General features: G+C 43.0%; 1 protein-coding gene and 1 pseudogene across 2 annotated transcripts; one reads left to right on the forward strand and one right to left on the reverse strand.

Moving 5' to 3' along the window:
• The first annotated feature begins 2004 nt into the window (after positions 1-2004).
• Positions 2005-3407, forward strand: LOC146854955 (syncytin-1-like; annotated as a pseudogene).
• Positions 3408-4709: 1302 nt separating this feature from the next.
• Positions 4710-24792, reverse strand: LOC146854956 (uncharacterized). 2 transcript variants are annotated; one of them, XR_014981257.1, is made up of 5 exons: positions 24437-24792; positions 14247-19556; positions 11767-11989; positions 11092-11169; positions 4710-6538 (listed from the first exon to the last, which is right to left on the reverse strand). XR_014981257.1 is itself a non-coding variant. In XM_085652390.1 (4 exons), the coding sequence occupies exons 2-4, from the start codon at positions 19546-19548 to the stop codon at positions 6393-6395; spliced, it is 5526 nt and encodes a 1841-aa protein (XP_085508516.1). In that variant the 5' UTR covers positions 19549-19556; positions 24437-24792; the 3' UTR covers positions 4710-6392. The 2 variants fall into 2 exon arrangements, 1 of the variants encoding a protein (XP_085508516.1); XM_085652390.1 differs by lacking the exon at positions 11767-11989.
• Between the last annotated feature and the right edge of the window lie 695 nt (positions 24793-25487).

Raw genomic sequence — 25487 nt, forward strand, 5'->3', positions numbered from 1 at the left:
ATCAGCCCAGGCAGCGGAAATAACAGGCCTTACACGAGCATGCATCCTTAGTACCAATATGACAGTAAATGTATATACCGACAGCCAATATGCTTTTGGCGTGGTACATAATTTTGCCATGCTATGGAAAGAACGAGGTTTTCTTACTTCCCATGGCACCCCTATTCAGCATGGCGACCTTATCAATGCCCTTTTGGAAGCAATCACTTTACCAACCAAATTGGCAGTAATCAAATGTGCTGCTCACAAAACGGTGACAGATGAAGTAGGGCGAGGAAATGCCTTAGCAGATAAGATAGCGAGACAAACAGCATTGGGGGAAGTACCAGCTCGAGTATACGTCCTTAAGTCACACACTGAGAAATGGCATGACGGTAGACAGCAGATAATTGACATACAGCGTTCAGCCACTCCTGAAGAAAAGGCCCAATGGGAAACAGCTGGAAAGATGGATGAAGAAGGGTGCTGTAGGTCCCAAGATATGCTCAAATGGAAATTACCACAGGCTTAAGTAATTCCACTACTCACTATGACTCACTTACCCGCACATATTGGTTCGCAGGCCATGTGTACAATGCTCAGGGAAGTATGGGACTACCACCGGCTCCGCCCGTCAGCAGAGCGGTTTGTCAAGCAGTGCCTCACATGTCTCCTGACACAACATGGGTCAGGGAACTAAAGTTCCAATGGCAGGGTTCGCTCTGCCTACTGCACCGTTTGAAGTCCTTCAGATGGACTATATACAGTCAATAGCTACAAATATGCATTAGTGGTCGTCTGTGCCTTTAGCAAATGGGTGGCGGCATTCCCCACAAAGGATAACACGGCCATCACTACAGCTAAGGTGTTATTGAAATCATTTTTCCCTAGATATGGCCTTTGTAGATTAATGCAAAGTGAAAGAGGGTCCCATTTTATTGGACAAACAGTTAAGAACATCTTGGGAGGGCTTGGGGTGAAGCAAAAGTTTCATGCAGCTTTTCACCCAGAGGCAACAGGGCTGGTGGAGAGGTACAATGGGATCCTTAAAGAAAAACTGGCTAAGATAGCAACCGAAACAGGACTGAATTGGGTCAATGCTCTTCCATTGGCACTACTATCTATTAGATCAGTCCCACATTCTAAATCCCACCTCACCCCATACGAGGTAGTCTTTGGCCGACCTATGAACATTTGGAATGCACCCTCTCCAAAGTCCATTTCTCACCTACCGCAGGAAGTTTTGACTGACTATTTGTATGAACTCACTGAAACCATGTCTTTAATCCATGAACAGGTGCGGGCCACTACTGAGGACAGATCCCAGGGTCCAGGCCATAACATCCTTCCCGGCGACTTTGTCCTGGTGAAATACTTCGCCCGCACCCAATCCCTGCAACCACGCTGGAAGGGCCCTCTGCAGGTGCTCCTGGCCACAAGGACAGCCGTCAGAGTGGGAGGGAGAAAATCGTGGGTGTATACTTCCCACTGCAGGAAAGTGGACCCTGTCACCAAAGAAGAGCTACAAGCCCAAAAGGAAGCCCTAGGGCACGAAAAACCTGCATCGCCACACCTTGAGTCAGACACCGAGTTGGAACTCTGTGACGAGGGAACAGACGGATACTACCTCCGATCCAAGGCTAAGCTGAAGAACAAGCCCAGTTCCAAGGGCCGTTAGTACTCCATTGACCGTTGCTGCAGGGCGGTAGTAAAATCTGGCCGAGGGTCCCAGGTTCCCCCTAATAGTGGTTTACCGGGGCAGATATTGGCCAGTGAAGCAACCAACAACTATCGGCAGCTTTTAGGGACATTGCAGTACTCTCGGGACACTTGTAGAGCGGTTATGGCTGGAGGTCACGATAATGTGGGACCAATCTCCCCAAAACCTGGATATGTCGCGATCCGTCCTATTCATGAGTACCAAAGACTAAGCACCCCCTTGAACAATGATTACCAACAAGGGCCATCATCCAGGTCTGCCAATGTTCCCCCGATGAAGAAAACCATCAACGACACAGGAACGGTATGAATCCAGAGGTCACATGCACCCGTGATACTACCCCAACGCTGAAGAAAGCTAGAATGAGAGTTTGTGGTACCCGTACCATAATATTGTTCATTCTGACCATACTTGCAATAATTGCTGGTATATCATTTTGGATCCTTGAAGAAATAGCCCCCGCCAAACATACTGTATTACCTCAAGCAACAGTTCCACCAACGCCACCTGAACATTCTCACGTACCTTGGCCAGACACACACCTCGACAGACACCTGGAGTTTCATAATACTTTTATTCAAATGTTGCACCAGTTTAATCAGGTTTCCAATGCAACAGACTGTTATGTTTGTGGACTCCTACCTCACGCAGTTCAGCACACCATCGCATTCTTAGTGTTTCCCGCCACTCCAGCCTACACTTGTGCTCTGATGTACAACTTGACGAACGTTTTTCCATCACGTTACGACAAAGGAAACCTTACCACATTCCAACCCTTTCTTTGGACTCTCCATGAAAAAAATAACACTATCTGTAATGCCTCTGACCCGCCACAAATGCATGCTATTAACTTCACCCCTATGCAGGACACCTGGGGTTACACTTTCTTTCCTACCCAAGAGAAAGAAGTCGCCATTTCAATTACACCACGTCCTGGTATACTGTGCCTGCAAGGTCAAGGGAAAATACCTATAGGAACCAGTCTATGCAATACTACCATAACTTACAATAACTTCACCCCATACCTCAGCCTTCCGTCAGGACTGCACTTTGTATGTGGAAACAAAGCTTACACCTGGCTGCCTTCTGATTGGAGTGGCACATGCTATATTGCATTCCTGCTGCCCCCTACATTTAACAGAAACAACTTGTACCACAGACAGAGGAGACGAGTACCAGATATAGACCAGACCGACACCAGCAACCAGCAATTCAGCGATGCCCTGAAGGGCCGTCTACCCTTTTGGGGTCCCATGTCCAACAGTCTCAACACCAGACGACTCACCAGGGTCCTGGAAGCTACTGCCAACATCACTGCAGGAATACTGCCCCAACACACAGCCGAGATCGATGCTACACAAATGGTTTCCCTTCAGAATCACCTGGTGCTAGACGTCATCCTGGCAGACCGGGGTGGAGCCTGTCGCATCATCGAGCCACTTGCTGTGTGTATATTCCTGATTCATCACCCTCTGTCTATGAAGCAATTTCTAAACTACACCGGATTGCCACTGAAATACGCCCAGACAATGGGACCTGGACAACTGGTTTTTGGAACATTCTGATCACTTGGGGATGGAAGATACTGGGGTTCCTCAAGATCCCCTTGGGTACCGTCTTCTTTTGCTGCCTGTGCATTCATTGTGGCCCAGCACTCTGCTCTGTGTGCTTCCATTTGCAGATCCACCCCTATGACACATCAGGCTGAAAACAGCAAAGTAGTATATCAGGCGGCATTTGAAGACCTCTGTAAAATTGACATTCACTAATGATGTTGCACACGGCAAGAGGAGGGACTGTAAGAACTAAACTTCTAAATGTTGCCATGTGTAAACTCCATCCTGCTCACAAAACCCTTTCTTGACCTCACAAAATAGTCTTCTACATGACCCCGTGTCGGTGCCCTGGGCCGGTTTCTACTGCACCCACGCATTGGTCTCAGGAACCTGTATGGGCAGCAGAGCAGGTCTGTCTCTAACCGGTCTGCCTCTGCCAACGGCCTGACACCTGGTCAGCTCACGAAACCCTTCTTACCCGCAAGGCATGAAAGCTGCCTCCAAACAGGAATATGTCCAGCGCCCTCCTGAACTTCTGCATACCCCGGACTTTCCGTTGCCTCCAACACCTGAATTTCTGCTTCAAACACCTGAATTGCTGCATACCAACGGACTTTGTTGTCCCCCTGCACACGAGGGGAGTGTCCACATTCTATAAAAGATGCGGCATGCCAATGACACATCGAACAGTCTCCTGACACCTACGCAAACAGTGGGTCTCGGACACTCTTCCATCTCTAGAGATTGTCAAACCTTTATATTAAATAAATCTTTTGTTTCCTTGCTTCCAGAACCGTGGTCTCCCATTTTTGGTATTGCAAAGTTTGACCTATTGGTATTGTAAATGACAATGCCTTTTAACATTATAAAAGGCATTGCCATTAACAATGCCAATAGCTCAAATCCTCGCGATTGCATTGTAAATGCTGGTTATCTATTGTTTTGCAGTTTAAATCATTGAAATGGCTTGGGTCGGTGTCCCTGGCTTCCAGTAATGAGTCAGTGTAGGTCCTCGGATTCCAAGAATGATTCAATGGAGAACCCCAGAGTCGACAGATTACAAAAGTTTAGCATATAAATGAGAGTTGCATGTTGCAGAGTGACGTGTAATTACATCACAGTAGGACTGGATATATATATTTTTTTACACTCAGATCAGCATTTTGAAGGTTAACTGGACCAGCCCATTCACCATCGGAATTTGAAACCTAGAACTTTACCATACAGAACATAACGATCACTTCCTCGTGGCTGTATTACTCCCTGTGCATAAGAGAGCATATAAAGGCACTTCAATATGTCCTTGAATTTCAAATGGAACACAGCCAAAACCAGTGTTGCGCCTCATCTGTTTTCGCATTGAAAATGTGGAGACAGTGACAAACTGTGTGCTCAGTTTTAAAAGCTAAAACTCAAACAATTGTCAAAGCTATATAGAAAAGGCAGATAGAAACTACAAAACAAATTGTAAAGGTTTATTGCAATATAAAAAAAATAAAATATATCAACATAAACTGGATGCAATATTTGTCTACACATTACCACTTTGCACACTCCAGAAATGTATGCCCGTACAAAAATCTCACTGTCAGTAAAACGTGTGAATATATTACAATAAAAAAGTGTTTATTACTAAAGTGTCCCTGTATCCAGGCATCAAGATTAGCTAACATAGCTTATATTGAAGTCTCACGTGTTCACATCCTGAACGAAAAAAATATACATAACATCCTTCCAGATTCTGGAAACCATAACTTAAGATGTCAGCGGGAGACACCCCAACAAAAGAAACCCCCCAAAAAACACAGGATCATCTAGCAGCACGTACAACCGCGTACAGGTAGCCAAGTAAATGAGCTCTGTTCTAAAAGTTAATAGTAATATTCACATGTAGAAACGCCTCAATAAAGTCACTGAGCTTCATACTTCTAAATAAAATACTGTTGGGTTTGAGACATCACAATGTTTCAAGTAGGGGAGAGCATGCTTGGCCAAAATCATTATATTTTCGCAATAATGTCATTTGTAATGCCACAAAAAAATTGATTTTCAGGTTTTGGAAGGAACGCCTCCACATAGCACACAAATTTGCAGTTAATTTGCATTACCTCTCGTGGTCTGCATTTCCCACGCAGCAGAGAGAATTAGCACTGGAGAAAGAGGCGACCAATACCAGAGACATAAAAAATGAAGGACTTCTGGAGGGGGCTAAACTGCTGCTGATAGAGCCCTTCCACTTGAACAGAAGCTTAATTAGCAGTGTGCTACACTTGAAGATCTTCACTCACTGTGTGAAAGGTGAAAGGGCACTCACAGAAGGTGGTGAAACCTGTACACGGCTTTGTGGCGAATTCACATTTGAATAACTAGGTCTTAAACAAGGCTTACAGTGAAGAAGGCTGCATTTTGCTCCAAACACTGCGCTCGACCAATAACTTTACAACTTTATGAGCCTTGAAAAAAAGGTTAGGTTACCAGTGAAAACAAATCCTCCACTTTCAAAGTGTGATGCCCATTTTTGTGTTCACCTCTTTAGTGTAAAACCGTATAAAGTGTCAACAGCATCTGCAAGTGCTAGTTTTCAATGCTCAAAAATGTCTTAACAGGCAAGTGTTTGGAAAGGCAGAAAAAAAACCTTCAACTTATAACAGCTGAAATTAATTGAAATCACATTGGTACATATATGCATGTGTATTTAGTACCCAAGAATACATTCTTGATCATGCGAACATAACAATGACATCCTTCTGACAAATAGGCAGTGCATTCATTCTTAGACTTCGGGCGTCGATTTTCTCAGTAAGGCACATTATCATTGGCGAGCAACTTTAGACATAGGTCACAAAGCTCCTCTTGGACTAAATGTTGGGCTTTGAGAAGGAGGCCCTATAAGTAAACCACTTCTGGGTACTTATCTTCCATGTACAACGGAAATAGGCTTGCAGTTCAGACTGGACTGTCCCTTCTGTAGCAGCACCAAGAATCAAGGAACGATGCAATGGAAGAACACAAGCACTAGAGTGGGCAGTGCCAGGTACTGCTTGCGTCTCAAACCAGTGGACACCAGTTAACAAAACACTGAATTCCCAAGATGGCGACCGTAACCAGTTTTAGGCCCTGTATGTCTGTAAATCGTTCTATGCAACTTTTCTGCTCTGCATCTCTAAATAGAGATTCTTGAAGGCACTGAAGAGGACTTTCGAATTGGGTGCTTGTGGACAACTTTTTTGCTCGGTTGAAAATGTACCTTGATTCAGCGTTGTTTTTGGCACATTAATATTCCCTGTGAAGAAAAAAATATAACGTGAGCTTCTATGTATAATTCAATTATTTCCACATTAATCCTAGCATTGACTTTGCAATAGGGAATCAGAAAAGTAGCAAATGTAACCAACCTTCAATATCAACCTACCATGTCAGTTACTGATCTCAAAATCCCATATTCCCAGCCATACACATTAGAATTGTGAAGTGTAGTTATTAAGCAATATTATAGGTTAAATCAGTGGTAAAGGAATATCCGAGCTAGCTAATCAATGAGACCGTACAGGTGTCTCCAATGGAAGTAGGGAAAGTCTCCTTCTGCCACAACTTTGATTAAACTTGGTCTATTATCACTAGGACTGCCAGATCAGTCTTGTGCCAGTGCAGCAACCAACCAAGCGCTTTGCATCTACCATTGCACGTGTGAGGTGACAGTAAAGCTACAGTTTGCACCACAACCTAGAGTGCTCACTCAACTGGAGACTGTCAACATTGGAGATCATAGGAGGTTGGGGGTTGGGAATGGGGGGGGGGGGGGGGGGGGGATGGGATACACGGTGCTAAAACCTTTCGGACAACAGTATGCACATAATTATTTTCAATGTTGACCTACTCAAGTTCCCCACTACAGTTTCTCTTCCAATTGTAGCGTCGCTTATTGGTTACAAATGTACCGGACATGGCACCATCACGGCTCCGGCTAATGTTGCCAGAGTTAATTGCCCCAAATGAAAAATCCACTCCTTTGGCATGATTTCACTCCTTTGGCAGTAGTACAGCCTGGAGTACGTCGTCATCTGGATTAGGGGTGTGTGAGTGGAATACTGGGGCTTCTGTAATAGCATCATTTAAGAGCAAATACTGTGGTACTTTGAAATTTGGGACCGCGTAGGAGGCAGGGCCCTACCCCTGTCTATTCGGGTATTAGTGAACCACGAATGGCCAATGCGTTATGTACAAGTGCTTTTCATTACATTTCATCGATAAATGCACTATGTATACAATATTATACATTGACTTCATGGGTTCCATCTTAGAGCGGTGGCCATCTTATGGTTGCCCTCACCTACGCTACACATTACAAACAAGTACGGGCCTTTAGAACACATGTACTTTCTGTTTGACTTCTCTTTGACCTGTGCAGCTTGGCTCCGCTGCCCCAGGTCAGTCCGGTCTCACGAGCTCCCCGTCCTACGGCCACCTGTGATTAGCATCAGGGTTTGACACACCATAAAGCCTTTTCATCCCACACAAGCCTCCGGCTAATCTCTTTCACATCTGACTCTGTTTCCTACTTTATGGCTTGTTTTACAAGCAGGAGGTGCCCGTTTTATTGGGGTCTGCTGATATCTGATGAGGGTTCTGAGCCTTGCTGGGTTAAAAGATTGTGGGCTGAACGAACTGGAATGTGGGATTGTCATCATGACTCTGCCTTTTCTTTGAAGCCAAAATATGTGAATGACCACTTGTGAAACAGGGGCGGTGTTGCCCAAAGCGTAATATTCTGTATAAAAGAGAAGACTGGTTTTTGTTCTAGAGACTGCCTCATTCAGTTGCTAAGGCTTCTGTGCGACGTAGTCTCACTCATTTGAGTTTAATAAAGATGTCTTTTCATATTTCAGCTTCTTTGCCAAATTCTTTGTTATATTACCATGAGAGTGGAATTTTATAATACTACGCCAACATGGAAAACGAAGTCATAGGGTGCTACCCCTGGCACCGCTGGGGTCCTAAAATCCCCGGTACTTCAATAAATACACTGAGTGCTCTGATTGATGTGTTAGGGGGAGGGTTTCTGGGCCGCTTAACTTGAGCCGGGGTGCTCAAGGATGCCCATACTAAAATGAAGGAAACAAACGTGTGAGATGCAGAAACCAAGCCAAACGGTTCAAACCATTTACTTGAAGGCGCAGCTTCAAGCTCAAGGTAATTTAGATACAGAATAGAATGACTTTTTTCACAGATTCACACTATCAGAAGGCACTGTTTTTATATAACTTTCAATGGAATTCAGAAAGCATGGAAATCGTTAGAGGAGAATCATTTCGGAGAATGCAATATGAAGTGAGCAGTTTAAAACCTCAAAGACACATTTGTGAATACAATATGGAATACACAACTTTGATCAAAAAGAATGCTCTGTAAATGTAAAACAGATTTTGGCTGAGATGCCAAAAAGGCACACGTTTCAACATGAGGGAAAAACTGCTTTGCAATTTGCAATCCAAGTACTGAATTCCAAATAAGAAAACATCAGTTTAAAGACAAAAATAGCAGATATAGCAAATATATGGCAAGTTAAATTGTATATTAAAAAAAAGTCAAAAGCTCTTGGGGAGTACCCACTAAATAAAGTGAAGAGCTCTTGGGAGTACCCACACAGTCCGTGACCCATAACACAAGACAGTGTGGTAGTCCGAGGAGTGACCGTTGGGTCTCATTCTTATATCTCTAAAAAGTAGTAATTAAATGCAGAACTGGTCAGTTGTACTGACATCAATAAAACCCACAGGGCGTACGTTTATCAGAAATAATGTAGTAATTTACAAGCAAGAGGAACTTAACCAGGCCAAGGGTCAGTATCTCACGCTAAGTGCTTGTCTTAAGTTTCATAGGGCTAGCGAGAAAATGGCGATAATATAATAAAAAAAATAGAACAACGCCCTACTTGCCACAGCACCCCTGTTCCCAACGGTGAGAAGTTCTCTATTCTCATGATCAGTTGTTCCCCTTTTGGTCAGAACTTCTGTGTTCTTGCGGTGTAAGAAAGAGGAACGATCATTGGGCTCACAGAGAAAGTTGACCACAAAGAGAGCAGAGGGTGTGGGCCAGGGTGCTTCGCAGAGAGAAAAGCGGTTTGTGATTTTAGGTCAGAGACACGAAAAATGGGCACCGAACTGTAGTAAATTTAACGAAGGCCTACAGATCGAGGTGGCAGGGCCTATGTAAGGGTTTCATGCTGGCTAACATGGCAAGGATGACCAAGGTCTTTATATATGGTAAAACTGGACCCTGTCTCAGATGCCCAAACATGGTTACTCAGCAACCCTTTCCACTCGCACACCCCATCCAAATGAATAACCCTAAATCCAGAAGATGTTAGTGGGTATATTGCGACATCAAACTGAATATATTGGACAGAACACCTTACGCATCCAAAAGTGCAGATATAGTACGCTATCACCACGATCACAGCATAACTCCTCCCCAAGCAACAGCACGCACTCAACACAAGGGAAATAAATAAAGAAATAATACATTGGCGGTTGACAATTTGAACAGTGTTGATGTTAATTAATTAAACTAGGTTTAACCACATTCATGGGCGTTTAGGATTAAATGAAATATTTGGGACATTGCTATAAAAGGCAAACTACGGGATTCGATTATGTGCACGCGCACAAAGATTGCCCAAAGTTTTTATTCAGGATTCTAGTTTAGATTTATTGCATAATATTGTGGAAAAGTATGTCTGTTGTCTTGCCATTAGCTCAGCCATTTTGCACTTCATCCTCCATTGCGACCTCTCTACAGAGGTCACAAATGCTCTGTGGTTTCACATCTTGATTCGCCTCACCTCTGCACTGCCCTGACCTACCGCCACCTGCCTGAACTCATGCTAAACCAGTCGAGCAGGACTGTCCGTGCCCTTGATTGCCACAATCTGACTGAACTCTTGCTAAACCCAGTTGAACAGGACTGTTCGCCCGCGCTTACTGTCCTCACCCTGCCCTTCGCCCTGCAGGGCTCGACAGCTACCATCTTCGGACTTATCAGATTGACCTCTGCTTGTTGTGTAATTATGGGTTTCACCTATACCCTGCAGGGGCCCAACAGTGACCATCTGCTAACTTATCAGATTGACCTCTGCTTGTATAATTATGGTTTTCATTGTTTTACTGTACACGTCTCCCTTTGTATAATGATGGTGTTAATCGTTTACTGTACACACAGGGGGTGGGGATGAAGGGTATACAAGACGTGGAACCAAGGTGCTTGGCAGATTGCCTCCTCAGACAAGCTGCGGGTGTCCGTTGCCGATGCGCATGCTCATGAGATTGTAATAAATATCCTTTCTCTCGGCGCTCCAGTGTTGGTCTCAGTTTGTATCCCAGACCGTGGACGAAGGGTGGACCCTGCACCTTTGGTTGGTCTTCCAAGGAGACACCCAAATCCACAATATCAGCCCACATATCTACTTCGAGCTTTTGATTGATAAACTGATGGTCCCGAGGAAAGAGATCCCCGCCCGCCCAATAGTGGAATCACCAAACATTAACAATGTTGCCTAGAGGGCCACATATATAGGAAGAAATATGGTGTTAGGACTGTATAAAATAGATGTGGGTTTCTAGGGTTGTGGAGGCATCTAACAACGACTGCCTTTTATAGAAGTCTTTTGATGACAGAATTCATGTTAATAAAAACTTGTGCTTTTAGATGCTATGAGCTCATATTTTAAGGCATGTTTGTTGGTCCCAAACCCTGCTCAAATTTGATAATTGTCAACTATACAATTTCATTAGGTTGGGATTTCGGACAGAGTAATCCCAGGTCTGAAAACCAGCTTACCTTGAAGTAGGGCCATGTCCACTTTTCTTTTCTTCAGTGGGATATTACTGGAAGATGCACCTGCTTTTTTCTGGATTTCTGTGAAACAGAGCAAGCGTGTCCAAGTAAGTAAGAGATGTACCAAGAAAGTGCAAAACAATACTGCAGTACTTTTAGAATAGTAGAGATTTAGAACAAAGTACACAATTTACATAAATAAGTGATATTGTTACAGTAATCTTCAATTACTGTCCTTAATGCGGGTTTATGTCCCCAGTAATATAGTAATTTACCTCTGAATGGTCCTGCAATAATATTTAGTAGGTGCAATGATTTTCCCATTGAGGCAGTCAAATTTGTATTGATATTTATACTCTGCTACCAGGGTGCAAAAAAAGCATTTGCAATGCAATAGGTCTCGTATTTGCAAGAGTTTAAGCTATTGGCATTGTAAATGACAATGCATTTTATTTATCGGTTTTGATAATTAACACATAAATAAAAGGCATTGTCATTTACAATGCCAATAGCTCGAACTCTTGTAAAAGCAAGACCTATTGCATTTCAAAGAAGGAGCTGCGATTGACCCGGGCTGCTTGGAAAGTGAAAGCGTGCTGAATGGTACAGAAAAGCATGTTGTGCCTGCAGTAGGAGAAGCTGAAAGAAAATAGTGCTTACAGACTAAAGAAGACATACCGTGTAACAACCGAAGTAAAAGGTCCAGTCCTCATGGGAGGTAACAAATGAAGACAAGGCGGCACTAAGGAGGGACTAACAAGCCTATTAAGGATCAGATGCCAGCATTTACGAAGGACAATGACACAAGCCAATGACAAATATGGGCGGAGAGTGGGCGGGCTTCAAGTCCATTCTCTAATACATGCCTCACGGAGCAGCGCATGTGCTACCCAGGCTCGACCTAAAAAAAAAGCACTAATTAGTAGGTGCAAATTGCATGTGATTTTTTTTTTTACTGCTGGGTGGAACATATTGGAAACTTCGGAACGATTAATTGCAGGATAAGCAAAGCCCAACATAAGCCATTGTAAAGTGCTAGAACTCTATTATTCACGAATGACTTACCTCATGCACAAAACAGGTTACATAGGTCAGTATGTGCCGAGGTAATGTTATTGTGAAGAATACAGTATATGACAAATGTTAAAATATCTGGAGCTCAATGAAAGGTTTATTGGTATACTAACCTTGGTGTACATTTGTGCAAAATGATCACCAGTATGACAGACCCAAAACGCAAACTATCAGCACAGATGTGCGATTGCTCCCAATCACTACGCAAGCGATGCTGGTACCCCGCCTATGACAACTTGATGATCAAAATTGCTCAATCATTATTTTGATCAGTCTCTTAAAGCCAGATAGAGAATGCTTGTGAAGAGCCAGATTCACAAATTCCTGCTTTCAAATATGGATATCTACTCCTATTTTTAGGTCTCGCCTAGGCTGTCTCTTCGAGACATGCAGTATTCAAGATATGGGCATGAAGCTCCGGCCATCTTTTTAATTGGCCTACGTCCCTGTCCTTTGTAAATAGTGGCATTTACTTTGTTAGTAGGCTTATCACTCCCTTCTTAGTGCCCCCTCTCTTCTGTTACCTCCCATGAGGACTGGCCCAGGTACAGGTTGTTACTCAGTATGTTTTATTTACTGTTACTGGGCACTATTTTGTGAGTTGTCTTTTTCGATATTGCTGTAGCAGCCACCGCCCATTCTCTCTTTCCTGCAACTCGTTCTGGCTTTAAAGTGCATTGGGACACTGCAGAGAAAATTCGATTTTTTTTTATTTTTATTTTTTTAATAGTGCCATATTTTTGTTCGGAATGCTCTGGGTGTAAATTGCATTCTGATGCTAAAGAGGTACAAAAATATAAGAAGGAAAAAAAAAGTGTGTGTACTTATATTTGTTTCATTTTTATTTTCAGCGTGCCATGCACACTTTCACAATTCCTTCAGCTGATTGTGAGCTTCATTGCATTAAATGTAACACCTCCTGATCCCTTTGACAGAACCTCTAAATTGTGGCTATGTTGCCTAGGCTGTCTTACCCTGCTAAAATGGTCACTTGAGCCCTTTTCAGGCACACCTTTACATGTGTGGTCATGTAATAAGAGCTACTTTATGTACAACGAAACTCCTCCCAAGCTCCATTATAAGAGCTGTGATAGTGCAAGTGTACACTAATGGCCACCTTATGCAAAATTATCAGCAGCGATCACCACAGTGCATAAGGCACGGTTGCCAACAATAAAAGCTTTGCTAATATGGAATGCCTGTACATGGGTAACACACAATAGCTATAGCTGCAATGCTCCTGGCATCAAGCTAATATTAGCATCAAGTCTCCCCAATGCAAACGGTGAATGCTCAAATATCAGCTATAAATAGGTTAGAAATTCCACCATTATTCTCCAAACATCAGCATGAATTCCGAAAACATGCTCTTGAATACACGCGTTTTAATTTGGGGTACATAGTTTAAGCTTGTAATTTAGTAGGGAGAGTTGCACACAGGAGAGCTACTTACAGCTAGCTCGAGAGCTACTTGCTGGAGAAGCCCAACCTACACACTTAAGATTGTCTGGGTGTTCAATACATATTGTATGGTTACAACCACCTCCTGCACAAGTCGGCAATCTTCTTTATGAGCCGTCTAAAAAAAGCCACTGGAATTATGCGATTTTGCGGCTGTGTTCTGCATAGTTATGCATCTGCCACATAGGCTATAATTTACAACATTTCTAGCTCAAACCGATCAAAAGTTTCTTAAAATGTAGAAACATGTCCTTCACAAAGGAGGACTGGTTAAGATTCTGGGTGTCAAAATGATACTAATGAGGTGAAACCTTTGGCCTAAAGTGTAAAGAAAAGAAAATGCCACAATAATACGGTAATGCCAACATAAAAGTGCTAGCTTATGCCGCATAATTTGCCTGTCATATTATTCCTGAGGCCCGGCCTATTAGTGAAACCCAACATTCTCTGAATCAGGAAGTGGTATAAAAACAGAAAATGCCTTTTTGAACACCTACCCAAGTTACCAATGGATGCACATCAACATTTATACATGGGGACCCATTCAGTCCAAGACTGCAATGTGCCAGTCATGACGTGATGGGTAAAGATATATATTTATATAGCTACACACACTTCTTTACCTTCAGATAAAGGGTCATCTTGGCTAACAGGTGGTCTGGCACCTTCAGATTCATCTGCAGCGTGGCGTCCCAGAAGCTCTTCGGGGCACAATTTAAATTCTAGCACCTTCGGCTCCTCTGCAGGGGCTTCAGGCTTCTTCGTTGCAGTGGGCTCAGAAGCTTTGAGCGGCAAAGGATTTTTAGACGAGTTTAGGAAGTTAAAATGTACAAGCTGTATCACTCCGTTTTTATAGCCAGTGAACGCAATTCTTGTCAGAAAATTTTCACCAATAGATTCCATTGGTTTTTGGGGAGCTTTTTTTGGATGCTCGGACACATTTTCCTCCAAACTAGCTTCAGCTTTCCGTTTCCCACCTTCTTCTAAATTCTCGAAGGTTATAGAAGGTTTTCTGTACTGCACTGGTTGCTTTGCTTTGTGGTTTTCCCGCGCCTTTTGGGTTTTCTTTCCTCCTGTGTTCTGTTCTGCTTTCCGGCGCTGAAAGAATTCCTGTACTGCAAGGTTGTGCAAATGGTCTTCAGCTGATACATGACCTAGGGGCTGTGGGTCTTTGAGCTCTTCACGAGCCCGCTTTCCTACCCCCTGTTTTTCCTCAATTAGACCCCTGTCGGTCCCTGAGCAACTTCTATTGTCTGACAGCGCAACTTGGACATCTTCCCCGAGTTCTGCACTATGTACATCACACTTATTCGAGGACAACATGCTCTTTATACAGCCATTTTCTGACACCTTGATTTTGTCATCGGACAGTTTTACCATAGCCGTTTGACACACTTCTTTAGTTTTATTGGCTTTAGGTTTCAAAAAGTCAGTTTTAACAATTAATCTGGTCTTTTTCTTTTTTTCTTTAGACAGTCCGACCAGACGGCTTTGCGTCTTGTGTTTTTTTGGTGATAGGGACTTATGGTCAACTTTATGATAAGCATGGGTGTTGCGTAGATGTTCCTTAAATGTACTGTCTTGGTAGCCATATGCAATTTGCGCTCCTCCAGCAGTAGGTGTCGTCACATGCTGGAGCATGAACACATTTTGTTCACCTTTGCTTTCGCATGTCCCAGACTTTCTTGCATCTGTAGAGTGGTAAACGTTTTGCTCAACAGGCAAGCAGTTTAGATTCTTTGCACTATTAACCCAGTCCATTTTTTGCCATCCAACACTAGTCCTTGGAAAGCCGTTTTGCAGTATTTTGCCTTGGTGATTCAATTGAAATGTTGCTGGATCTTCCATGTTTTCAGAGTTAGCATTTATTTGTGATGAGCTATTCACATGAAGGTAAGAATGCTCATTGGTTATGTGGTTTACAGGTTTCTGGTAAGTGGCATCATGATTAAAGGGAATTGTCCTACCGTTAGCCACCATGTTACTCAAATAAAAGCCTTTTTGCTCACCACTGTAAACTGATCGTAAGAAATTGGAAACTGGCTGCATTGTGTCCATGCCAACACTCTCATTAAAGCTTATTTGGTTGGAGTTGGCACCAGTTACATTTGTCATAGTTGCATTTTCCCTGTCCTTCCTGTTGGCATCACAAGGGGGTTGCCTAGTATCGGCTGGGAAAAGGAAGCTTGGGTGTTGAGAATTTAATAAAGCAGTCATTGGTTGTTCCAGAGAACGCAATTTCTCACACTGCATAGAATAAACAGCACTGTCACTTTTAAGCCCTGGCACCAGCTCAAAATCTTTGGATTTAGGTTTGCCTTTTTCTTTCTCCATTGTGTCCCCGTCTTTAGGATCAATGTCTGGAGAACGACTACTGCAATCGTTATTGCACTGCAACCCTTTTACCACTTCAGCTTGTTTTGTTGGTTGGGTCTTCTCAGCCTGGTTAACTACTGGAGAAGACACTGTATTCTCTTGATCTGGCTGGGGTTTTCGCAGCTGTGAAAAACTACTTCCATCTTGGTCTTTTTCTGAGACTTTGCTATCGTCAGAGATAGCTCCTGTTTCCATTGTATCTATTCCAAAAGGAAACATTCTTAGAAGCTCAGACAGTTGAGAGTTCAGATATGGTTCAGATGAAGCCTCATAGCCGTCTGGCATTTCGTCCAGAACGCCGTCAGTCATGTTTGGCATTTGCTCTTCAAGTTGTCCTTCATTCCTACAGCTGTCTTTCTCTGTTTGACTGGTAATTGGATTAAATGGAAGATCACTCTCATTTGCTCTACTGAGTTCAACAAATGTCTCTTTATTTAACGTGTCCAGGACAGTTTGTTCTGGTTCAGAGCTGGAAACCAAAACCTTTTGGTTGGAGCAATTAGATCTCCCCGCAGGATTGCTTTGGTTTCCCCCCGTACAATTCTGATCTAGATGTGGCCGTTTAGGGGATGGTTCAAGAACTTCTGCTTCACAGATCTTGTTTTTGACCTCCATGGTTATGTTTCCTTGTAATACCACCAATCCTTCCGATTCAATATTGGTCTCTTTTGACTGTTCAAGCAGATCAGCATCAAATATTTTTGCCATTTGTGAATCATAAAATGTACTACCTTCAACAAGTGTGCAGACGCTGGATATTTGCAATTGCTCTTCACATGAACCATCGACTAGCAGCAAGGAACCATCTCCAGGTTGTAATTCTGGCTTCTCTTGGCACGAAGGACTGGCTGGAGGTGGAGTAAATTCATTGCTTTTTAATTGAAGCAAAGGTTTTGTGGAGTCCAGAGCTGGCACAGACATTTTAGCCTTGCCTTGGGGGACATTTAGTTTTGAATTTAATGCACATGCCATTTGTATAATTTTCTGACTGCCCGGACAGTTTACTGAAGCGTCTGAATCCAATATATCAAGCAGCGTGTTAACTGAAGATATATGGTCAACATTTCCATTTGTTGAAACAACTGCCAATTTTCTTTTTCTTTGTTGTGACAAAGGGCCTCGAAGAGCGTCTTGAGGAGCGTGATACATTCCATTCATTGGAGGCACGTTTTCTTGGTCTTTACTGGGACTTTCTGACTTGGACGGTGTTAACGGATTAACAACAGCAATTTGAGGTTCAGCCGTCTTTCTCATATTTATACCAAACAGCTCAGGCTTACGCACAGTTACAGCACGGTCAGAACACAGATTACCAGCACGGTCAGAACACAGATTACCAGCATCCATGCTAGATGCAGTGTTTGGTTTTTCATTCAGGAATACTGCTTTTTGTGATTTATTCAAAACTCCATCACTTTGTTCACAAAGACCCCGAGGTGGCAAAGTTGGTTTTGGATCTACATCTCTGCTGGGCTGCAGTTCATCGGACCCTTTAACACTTGACGCCATCTTATTGCAAGGGCCAAAATTGGACACGTCTTGGACTGTATCACTGGGTTCTTGTTTCACAACGATGTCACTAGGCAAAGATCTAACCTGCCCAGTCTCCAGCTGCGAGACCATAGTGTTTGTAACACTTTCTGAAGCAGTACATTTTGAATTGGGACTACGCATATTAGTGTCTCTACCAGGAGTTTCATTGTGCCTTGGTTTACAAATCTGATCTCTCGCACTACACGAAAGAGACTCTTTCTCCATTGGATTTCCATTCCTGTCCGGTACAGTACAAAAGTTTGAATGGCCACTTTGAACGTTGGTTTGGGTCTTGATAGCACCTGGAGACAACCCACTTGCTAAGGCGCACTCTTCGTGTCTTTGCTCGGACATAACACTGTTCCTGAAATCCGAAGGAGATTTTGGCTTTTCAACACTTTCACATGACTTCTTCATCCCCTCCGACGTTTGATATGTATTTCTCAAATAATTAGAAAATGGATAAGAGGGGGCTGGTTCATTCTGATCCTGGACACAATGAGAAGAGACTACAGTCAATGTTGGAGAGCTTTTGACAATCTGCGGACCATTAGCAAGCACGCACAGTCCTTCTGTGTTGCCCATGGGTGTCGGATTGCCAGAGTTTTCTTCTCGAGGACTGTAGCGCTCCATCTGCTGGTTTTGCTGGCATGCAGATTTATAAGATGGAGGCGCTGCAGGATTCGTATTGATTGTGGCAGCATGTGGAACTGTGTAGTGCCACAGAGCATTCATGTAGTCGTCTTTTGCACCCAAGACTTTCCTAGGGAGTGGACCCATCGCTTCACGTGACACTTCAGACTTCTCAGTGTGATTTAGATTCTGAACCATACTGTTTGAGAAGCCATTGGAACCATAAACAGAATAGTTTCCCTGTGCCGGCACGGTGTCCATGTGAGGATTGCGCGTGTTAGCAGGAGCACTAGAGTACTCGTGTCCATATCTCAGCACACGCTGGATGAGGTCGGTGCAGGCTTGGCTTGATACATTTGAACCAGTGTCCTTAGGACTGAAAGATGCCGCAGAGTTTGCATTGTGAGGTTCACGCGGTGAAAGAACGTCACTGTTACAACCATTTTCAGTCGAACTTTTGTGAGGTTGATGGTGCCAGTCATAATATGAATTTGGAGCATTTGAATAGAGGTGTGGCTGATTTTGCACACTCTTATCTGCCTGCTTATACGATTGCTTGGCCTGCAGCAGTTTAAGTACTGCCTCTGGAAGCTGGACGTGCCGTTGGTCTTGCTCTGGTGGTCGACTTTGCATTTGTTTAGGGAGGGATTCCCCATGTTGGTGATGCACTGAATCATGGTTGAATGTCTGAGTTGACAATTCAGAGGACAGATTAGGTGGCCATTCACTCTGTATATCGTAAGACATCTGAGAACCCACATGAGAATATGGCGGAGGCACCTGCATGTTGGAGTTTGGACCAGAGGTTTTTCCAGACACGTCTCCTGCATTTGGGAAAGGGACATGCCCTTGCACTTTCTGATAGGCAACAGCTGGCTGGAAACTGAATTGTCCAGTTATGGACTGAGGAGGAGCAGAAGTGTCGTACTGATAATAGGCAGGCATATAGCAGTTTTTCTGATTCATGTATTCTAAAAACATATTGTTCGTATTCCGGTTGCATTTTTGGTTAGAGGATGCCTCTTTCAAAATACCTGCTGGGTTATTTGCTTGTTGAAATACTGTTTGACATGCATCAGCATAGTAGTTTTGAGTTTTATACTGGAGTGACTGAACCTGCTGCATGTTCTGCGCTGTCCCAGGTATGGATTGCGATGATAGAACAGGCCCACTCCTCTGATAAAACTGTTCGTTGGAGGGGTACTTAGAATGGCTCACGTGCATGTTTTGATGCTTGTATCCAACAGCCCCACTGGAGATTTGTGGAAAATACTGCTGACTTTCAAACACGTTCTGCTGGTTAGCAACAAGGGCCGCTTTCAGGTTACACTCCATCATCTTTTCACGTTTGCTTTGGTTTTTTTCACACCCTTTTTTGACCATGGTGAAATCTGAAACAACGAAGAAAAAAAAAACCTATAAACAATTGACTCGCACATGTAAAAAAAAGCAATGCACTTGCAAATTCTGGTTTATTAAGTTACTTCAATATACAAGAGCATTTACATTTGGGGGAGCGTAAAACTACACTTGACCCAATCAGGCACGATTCGCTATGAGCTCTACCCAGCACATCATGATCCACCAGTCAGTACCAGCCCTACTCCGACTCCCACTGGACTGAAGTGAAAACGTCGAGCGTCTCCAGCTGGGCAGGGCGAGGGAGGGACTTTACCCAGTGTAGATGCACGCCTTTTCTTTTAAACGGACTGAAATAAATACAGTAGATTGAGCCCATACGCATGAATGTGATGTGTGTAGAAATGCTTCGTGGGCAAGTCAGGCATGCTGTTTTTAAACTCGCTTGCATTTATAACCGTATGATGTACCGCACATGGTGTTTGTAAAGAGCAAAACCGATGCTACTTAGCTGGCCTTTGAGACAGATGTTTGCTCTACTTTTAAGCTTACACAGTTCTAGCAAACGAAAACTGTTTTAAGTAAGATTATAAACTATAAGATACACGACAACGTGTGATCACCTTTACATTCGCGGAAAGTGAGACCTGTGCTGGAAAGCGGCAGAAATGCTAAATGTCGCACTACAGAACAAGACAAGTTTTACGTTTGAGTAATTATCGAATCAAATAGGTAATTCCGAAGTAGTGTCTGGAGGCGAAACTGAGGCCTCATTCGCAGGAGTTCAATGACAACGGTGCGCTCCACTGGGGGCACACCAACAAGAACATCGACAAATACTTTTTTTTTAATCGCAGGCTCAATACGACTTTAATTAAATATGTATTAAGTCCACCAGCTGTTTTGACGATCCAAGCCAACACTTTTACCAAGTGATGGCAAAGCAAATAAATGAGTCTAGCGTTTCCATTCTGGTATGCTTATTTTTAATTGCAAGAGGATGCAACAAAAAGAAGTTTATCTGCCTAGATGGTGCAGCAACAAAGTAAATTAAAAATTACAATAACCTAAATACAGTTTAAATGTAAGAATACAAAAGTCAATAAATATAAATTGGCGAGAGAAAAAAATACTGACACCAGCTTTGGCAGAAACGTGATTAGGGAAATTCTGTCACTCATTGTTTAAAAGAGCCAATCACCGAGATGGGCTGTGTCACTGCCCCGGTATATTGGTGCGAAAGCAAAATGTGACTGACGACGGAGCACGCGCCAATTGAAGAGGAGGGGCGAGTCAGAGCCTTCCCACGTGTGCATGCATTTAGTTGATGATTGTCCACTCTAGGCCCATCTTAACAAATGCTCAGGAGCCCGAGAGCAGGGACACAACACTATGCACTCTGTTCATCTTATACAATTTTCCTTTCAGCACCAGGGGCATGATTTTGATGCCCAAGATATTGCTCTTGAACGGATATTGCACTTTGCCAGTGTAAAGCCCTGCTTTTAATATCAAAAACAGACGAGGAAAGCTGCCTGACAGAGTTTCAACAATTGTTCTAAATTATTCACCGACTAACTTAAAAACACTTCTGTGGACCCAGATAAGTGAAAATAACTAGGATCAAAAAACGCAGTACCGAGAGGAACTGTACTGTAAAAATGCAACCCGTTACCTTCCTAACACGGCAGTCCACGCCATTGCTGCTCATGCTTTCGTGAGCGGCCTGGGGATTGCTATTCTGAACGCCCTCTAGACTCTACCGCGGCATATTCTGCAGGCTTTTGCTCTAAGCCCCTCCCACTTCTAGGAAAGACAGACAACCCCTCCTGCCATAACCACGAAAAGAACGTTAATTAGTAACCCGCTCATGGACACAGCAGAGGCGTCCGAATGAGGAGCATTCAAGAATCCAGCCAGTTAACAGACATAATGGAAAATAAATGACTTTCACATGCGAACGCTAGTCATCGAATATTGTATCGCTTTGGAACTATGAATTAGGCAAACAAAGCAGTTGAGTTTTACATACTAAAAACGTATCTTAACATTTAAAATTGCGGGAACATTTCTACACCATGCATAGGACATGTTTGAGTGAATAATAATGCGACATTTCCACTGGCAGTTTCGCCGGTCTGCAAACAATACTAAGAAAAGAAAATTCGAGAAAGCAGTTCTAAACTGGTGAAAATGAAACCCTCCCCCTGCCCGTGTTCCCATTAAATATATTACCAACAATTACAGATCCATGTAAAGACTCAATCTAGAATAGATAGAACATGCTCACTGTTTTCCAATTGAGGGGCACAGCAAGCATCCATGTGTTCAAATACCAAGCCGTAAATAAACCCATGGGTGTTTACTTTAGCCCCAATATCTCGAGTTTGGTGGATCTAGTTTTGTGTGAAGCGCTTGAATGGTAAGGGGAAACAGACATGCCACAACCGCAGGGGAGGAGTTTAAATGTAGAACTGGCCCAGCCGGGTCATAGGGGACCTTTCTGCATTGTTCCACTTGTAATTTGACCCCGGAGGCGGGACTTAAACTAAATTTTAAACAGGAAGTGGGATCAGAACTTAAAATACAAAACGTTGAGGCAGTTAGGGCTCGTCCCTACATTCTTAAAATTGAGTGGATTTCTAATCCGTTCATGTTCCAATAGGGTACATAAATTGTAGGGCCTTCTGAAAAGGCTTACACGTCCACATTTTTATTTCACGTCAATACAGATACATGAATTTTATAAGACTCAATGTGTTACATGGCGCTAACCACTCCTGATGAGGCATTCAATCAGTATACATCATAAATTTACATTATTGCAACATAACAAAACTATGGTTGAAAGTGACCTAAAAATTAAAAATAAGAGACCTCAAGTCTAACTAAGTGTGTCGCCAAGTCAGAAGGACTAGAAAAGGTACTCTAAATGTAAGGTTATTTTTGCTCTATTATTTTATAATTTCACTTTTACCACTTTCCATGTCAGCACTTGCCTGATACCAGCTCCAGAGGAGTTGAGTCATATGCCAATTGCTCTCTCACATAAGATTTTTTTTTAACTGGAGAAATCTGCGAGGATGGGGTGGGAAAGGGGTTCACTGAACCATAGCAATCAAATTAACTTTTAATCATTCCAAATTATTCTTGCTTCAAATTACAACAGACTTAACAGGAGAATATGTGGGGAAATAAAATTAGGTTTGAATATAGAAAGAGAAAAACGAGCGCAACCGCCTTTAAAAACCAACAGAAACCATTTAATTTTTTACATCTTTTCCCCCCTTTTTATGGTTGTACATATTACACCACAGAACAGGTTTGCTAAATAGCGAGCATGCAATGTAAACAAAATGCGTGGTGTATAACATGATCTGTTCCACCACAGCCAACACCATAAAGGTAACGGCCCCAGGATATTGGAACATAATCACCCACAAGAGGCGGAGCTTGGAAGCAAGCAGCAAATAGGGCGTGGCGAAGGCGTGTCCGCGCTAAATCCTGCAGCAATCATTTCCTCTTCCGGTACTATACAACCCTAAGGTAGTGTTTCAGGTAAGAAACCAAAATTAGCTTTTTTAAGCAACCTCTTAAGCCAAACTGAAACCGGTAAAAAAAATTAACTAATACTAGCAGTGCCTTTAGATACTTGGGGGATCTGCAAAGCTTTTTGTAACAAGGGCAAAAGTCCACCGATATTGTTGGATAGTTTGTTTGCTATATGAGCATTTTTCCTTAAACTATGCCCCAACAGATTTGAAATTCGACCCGCACATTTCTCAGTTAAACATGTATCCACTTACTAAATGATGATCGGGTTAAGCAGCAGTAATTGGTTAGAAGAACCTCCGCGTTAGACGAATACCATGGCTGTTATAAATAAGACAGCAGGAGGACACCAGTTGTCATTTCTATATTTGTTATTGGGAGTTTGCTATATTTAGAAAAGGAAGTGTGCCAAAAGCTTATAATAGCCCACGTCTCAAATTATTAGTTAACCTTTCTAATAGCAATTTCGTAAACCACGTGTATTACTTTGCTGTATTATAGCCAACGGCTCTTACATCTTGGGCTGGGAACATATGGATTGCTTTTGAAATGCAAAGGATTTTTTTTTATTGGATCAATACAGCGTAAAAACTATTATCTGATCGAGAGAGAAGACCATGTACTTAGAGTATAGTTATTATAAAAACAGGTAGATAAATAACACATGCTATTGCTCGCCTAAAAAACAATAGACAGCAGAATGGTATGTGTAAATACAAAGCGCGAAACATGCTTTTACCGAACTCGACATAGGGGTCGCTGTTGCATTGCTTCGTGCGATCTGCGTGAGTGCAGTCACACTGTAGCGCCAGCAGAAGGCGCTTTGGTAAAATCCTAAAGCAATAAGAGAATAAATGCGTTTCCTCGTCACTGCTAGATATACGGCAGATTCAAACATTAGAACCTGGTCCTTCTGTCCGAAATGTACACCATTTCAAACTAGGATTCCCGCCAAAGTATTCACAGCCACAAACTGCATGACGTTTCCTTAACCCCCCAAAAGATTACATAGAAATAGACGAATACGTCTTTTTCCTCTAGCAAGAGAAACATCCAGTGCAGCGGTTGGAAGACCGAATAAAGAACAAGAGCCGTCGGCTTCGCATGTCTACCGGTCTTTTCTCGGCAGACACATTCCGAAGCACAGCAGCTCGCCCTGCACATTAGGTCATTAAAAGTAAAATGCGGCATTAATATTAAATACATTAAAAGAGTTATCCAAAAACGCCCGGCTAACCGCAGGCAGTTTTTAGGTTTGCAGTGATAAGGGAGCAAATACGTTTGAACAGTTGCCGGCCACTGGATCCTGAGCACACAAGCCCCGCGCAGCTGCAAAGCAGCGTTTCAGCTATATACTTACAATTGTTTGATGCAAAAAAAATATGTTGCAGGTATCCACAGTCTTGGAAGAGGAATCCCACGCATAGTGTTGAAAAACAAACAAGTGCACGCCGCAATCACAGCTGCATTTCCTTCGGGTTTACGCCCCCAAACCAAACAGACCGCCCGCGTCCTCAACAGCTAGGGCAGTGTTTCGTCCCTTGGGCGATCTTTGTTTAGGGCTGAAAGGAGGCGGAGTTCTGAGCAGCACGGTGGCCAATGGGCACGAAAGGCATCAAATTTCACCTTTTTTTTTCTAAGCATGAAAAATTTGTATTGGCGTCGAGTCGTGAGCAGACTACTGCCAGGTTCTGCGAGGTGGCTGAAGGCATTCTCAGCACAACAGGGCGCTGCCGCGATGCAGTCTTTTCCGCCCATATGTAGAAAAGCCAGATCTTTCCAGTTGTATCTTCAACCTTTCTATTCTTCTGTGGCAGTTATATAATATATTTTCTCTGTACAGTGGCCGTTGGTAAATGCTTTCACGTGCTTTATTTTTTTCCATTCGGGCATTCGCGAGCGAGTTTGTTCATGACATATTTGGAGCGAGGATACAATATCTGTTTTTAGAGGTTTTGGGTTACCCCTTTTTCGTTATGTCTACCATTTACTGTTACATGTTGTGTCTTCGACTGCCTCCGTCCTATACATTTGCCCGGGGAAAGAAGAGAATAGGCGGCTGTCCGATTTTGCACGTGAAAGCGGTATCTGGAATGACATCTCAAGAAAGTGTCTCCTGCTCAAGCATGCAGAACTGCGCATGCGGGCGCCATTTTCTAGGCGTGAATCTTCTTTTGGAAGTATCCAAAAGGCGGCCATTTTCAACCTAATTAAGGTGGCTTTAGAACAGGATTTGCTTGTTTTTTTATTTATCTATACACCATATGATATGAGGTCATTTTCCGGTGGTTTTATTAAATGGGAATGATTGCTGGGTTTGATATATTTAATTTAAAGGGAATTATTTAAACATAGTAAAAACGAATCAAAAATTGGCAGTAGTGCACGAATCATCAGCCAAAAATGGCAGT

Source organism: Triturus cristatus, chromosome 4_1 (assembly GCF_964204655.1).
Source record: "Triturus cristatus chromosome 4_1, aTriCri1.1, whole genome shotgun sequence".
Taxonomy (NCBI): Eukaryota; Metazoa; Chordata; class Amphibia; order Caudata; family Salamandridae; genus Triturus; species Triturus cristatus.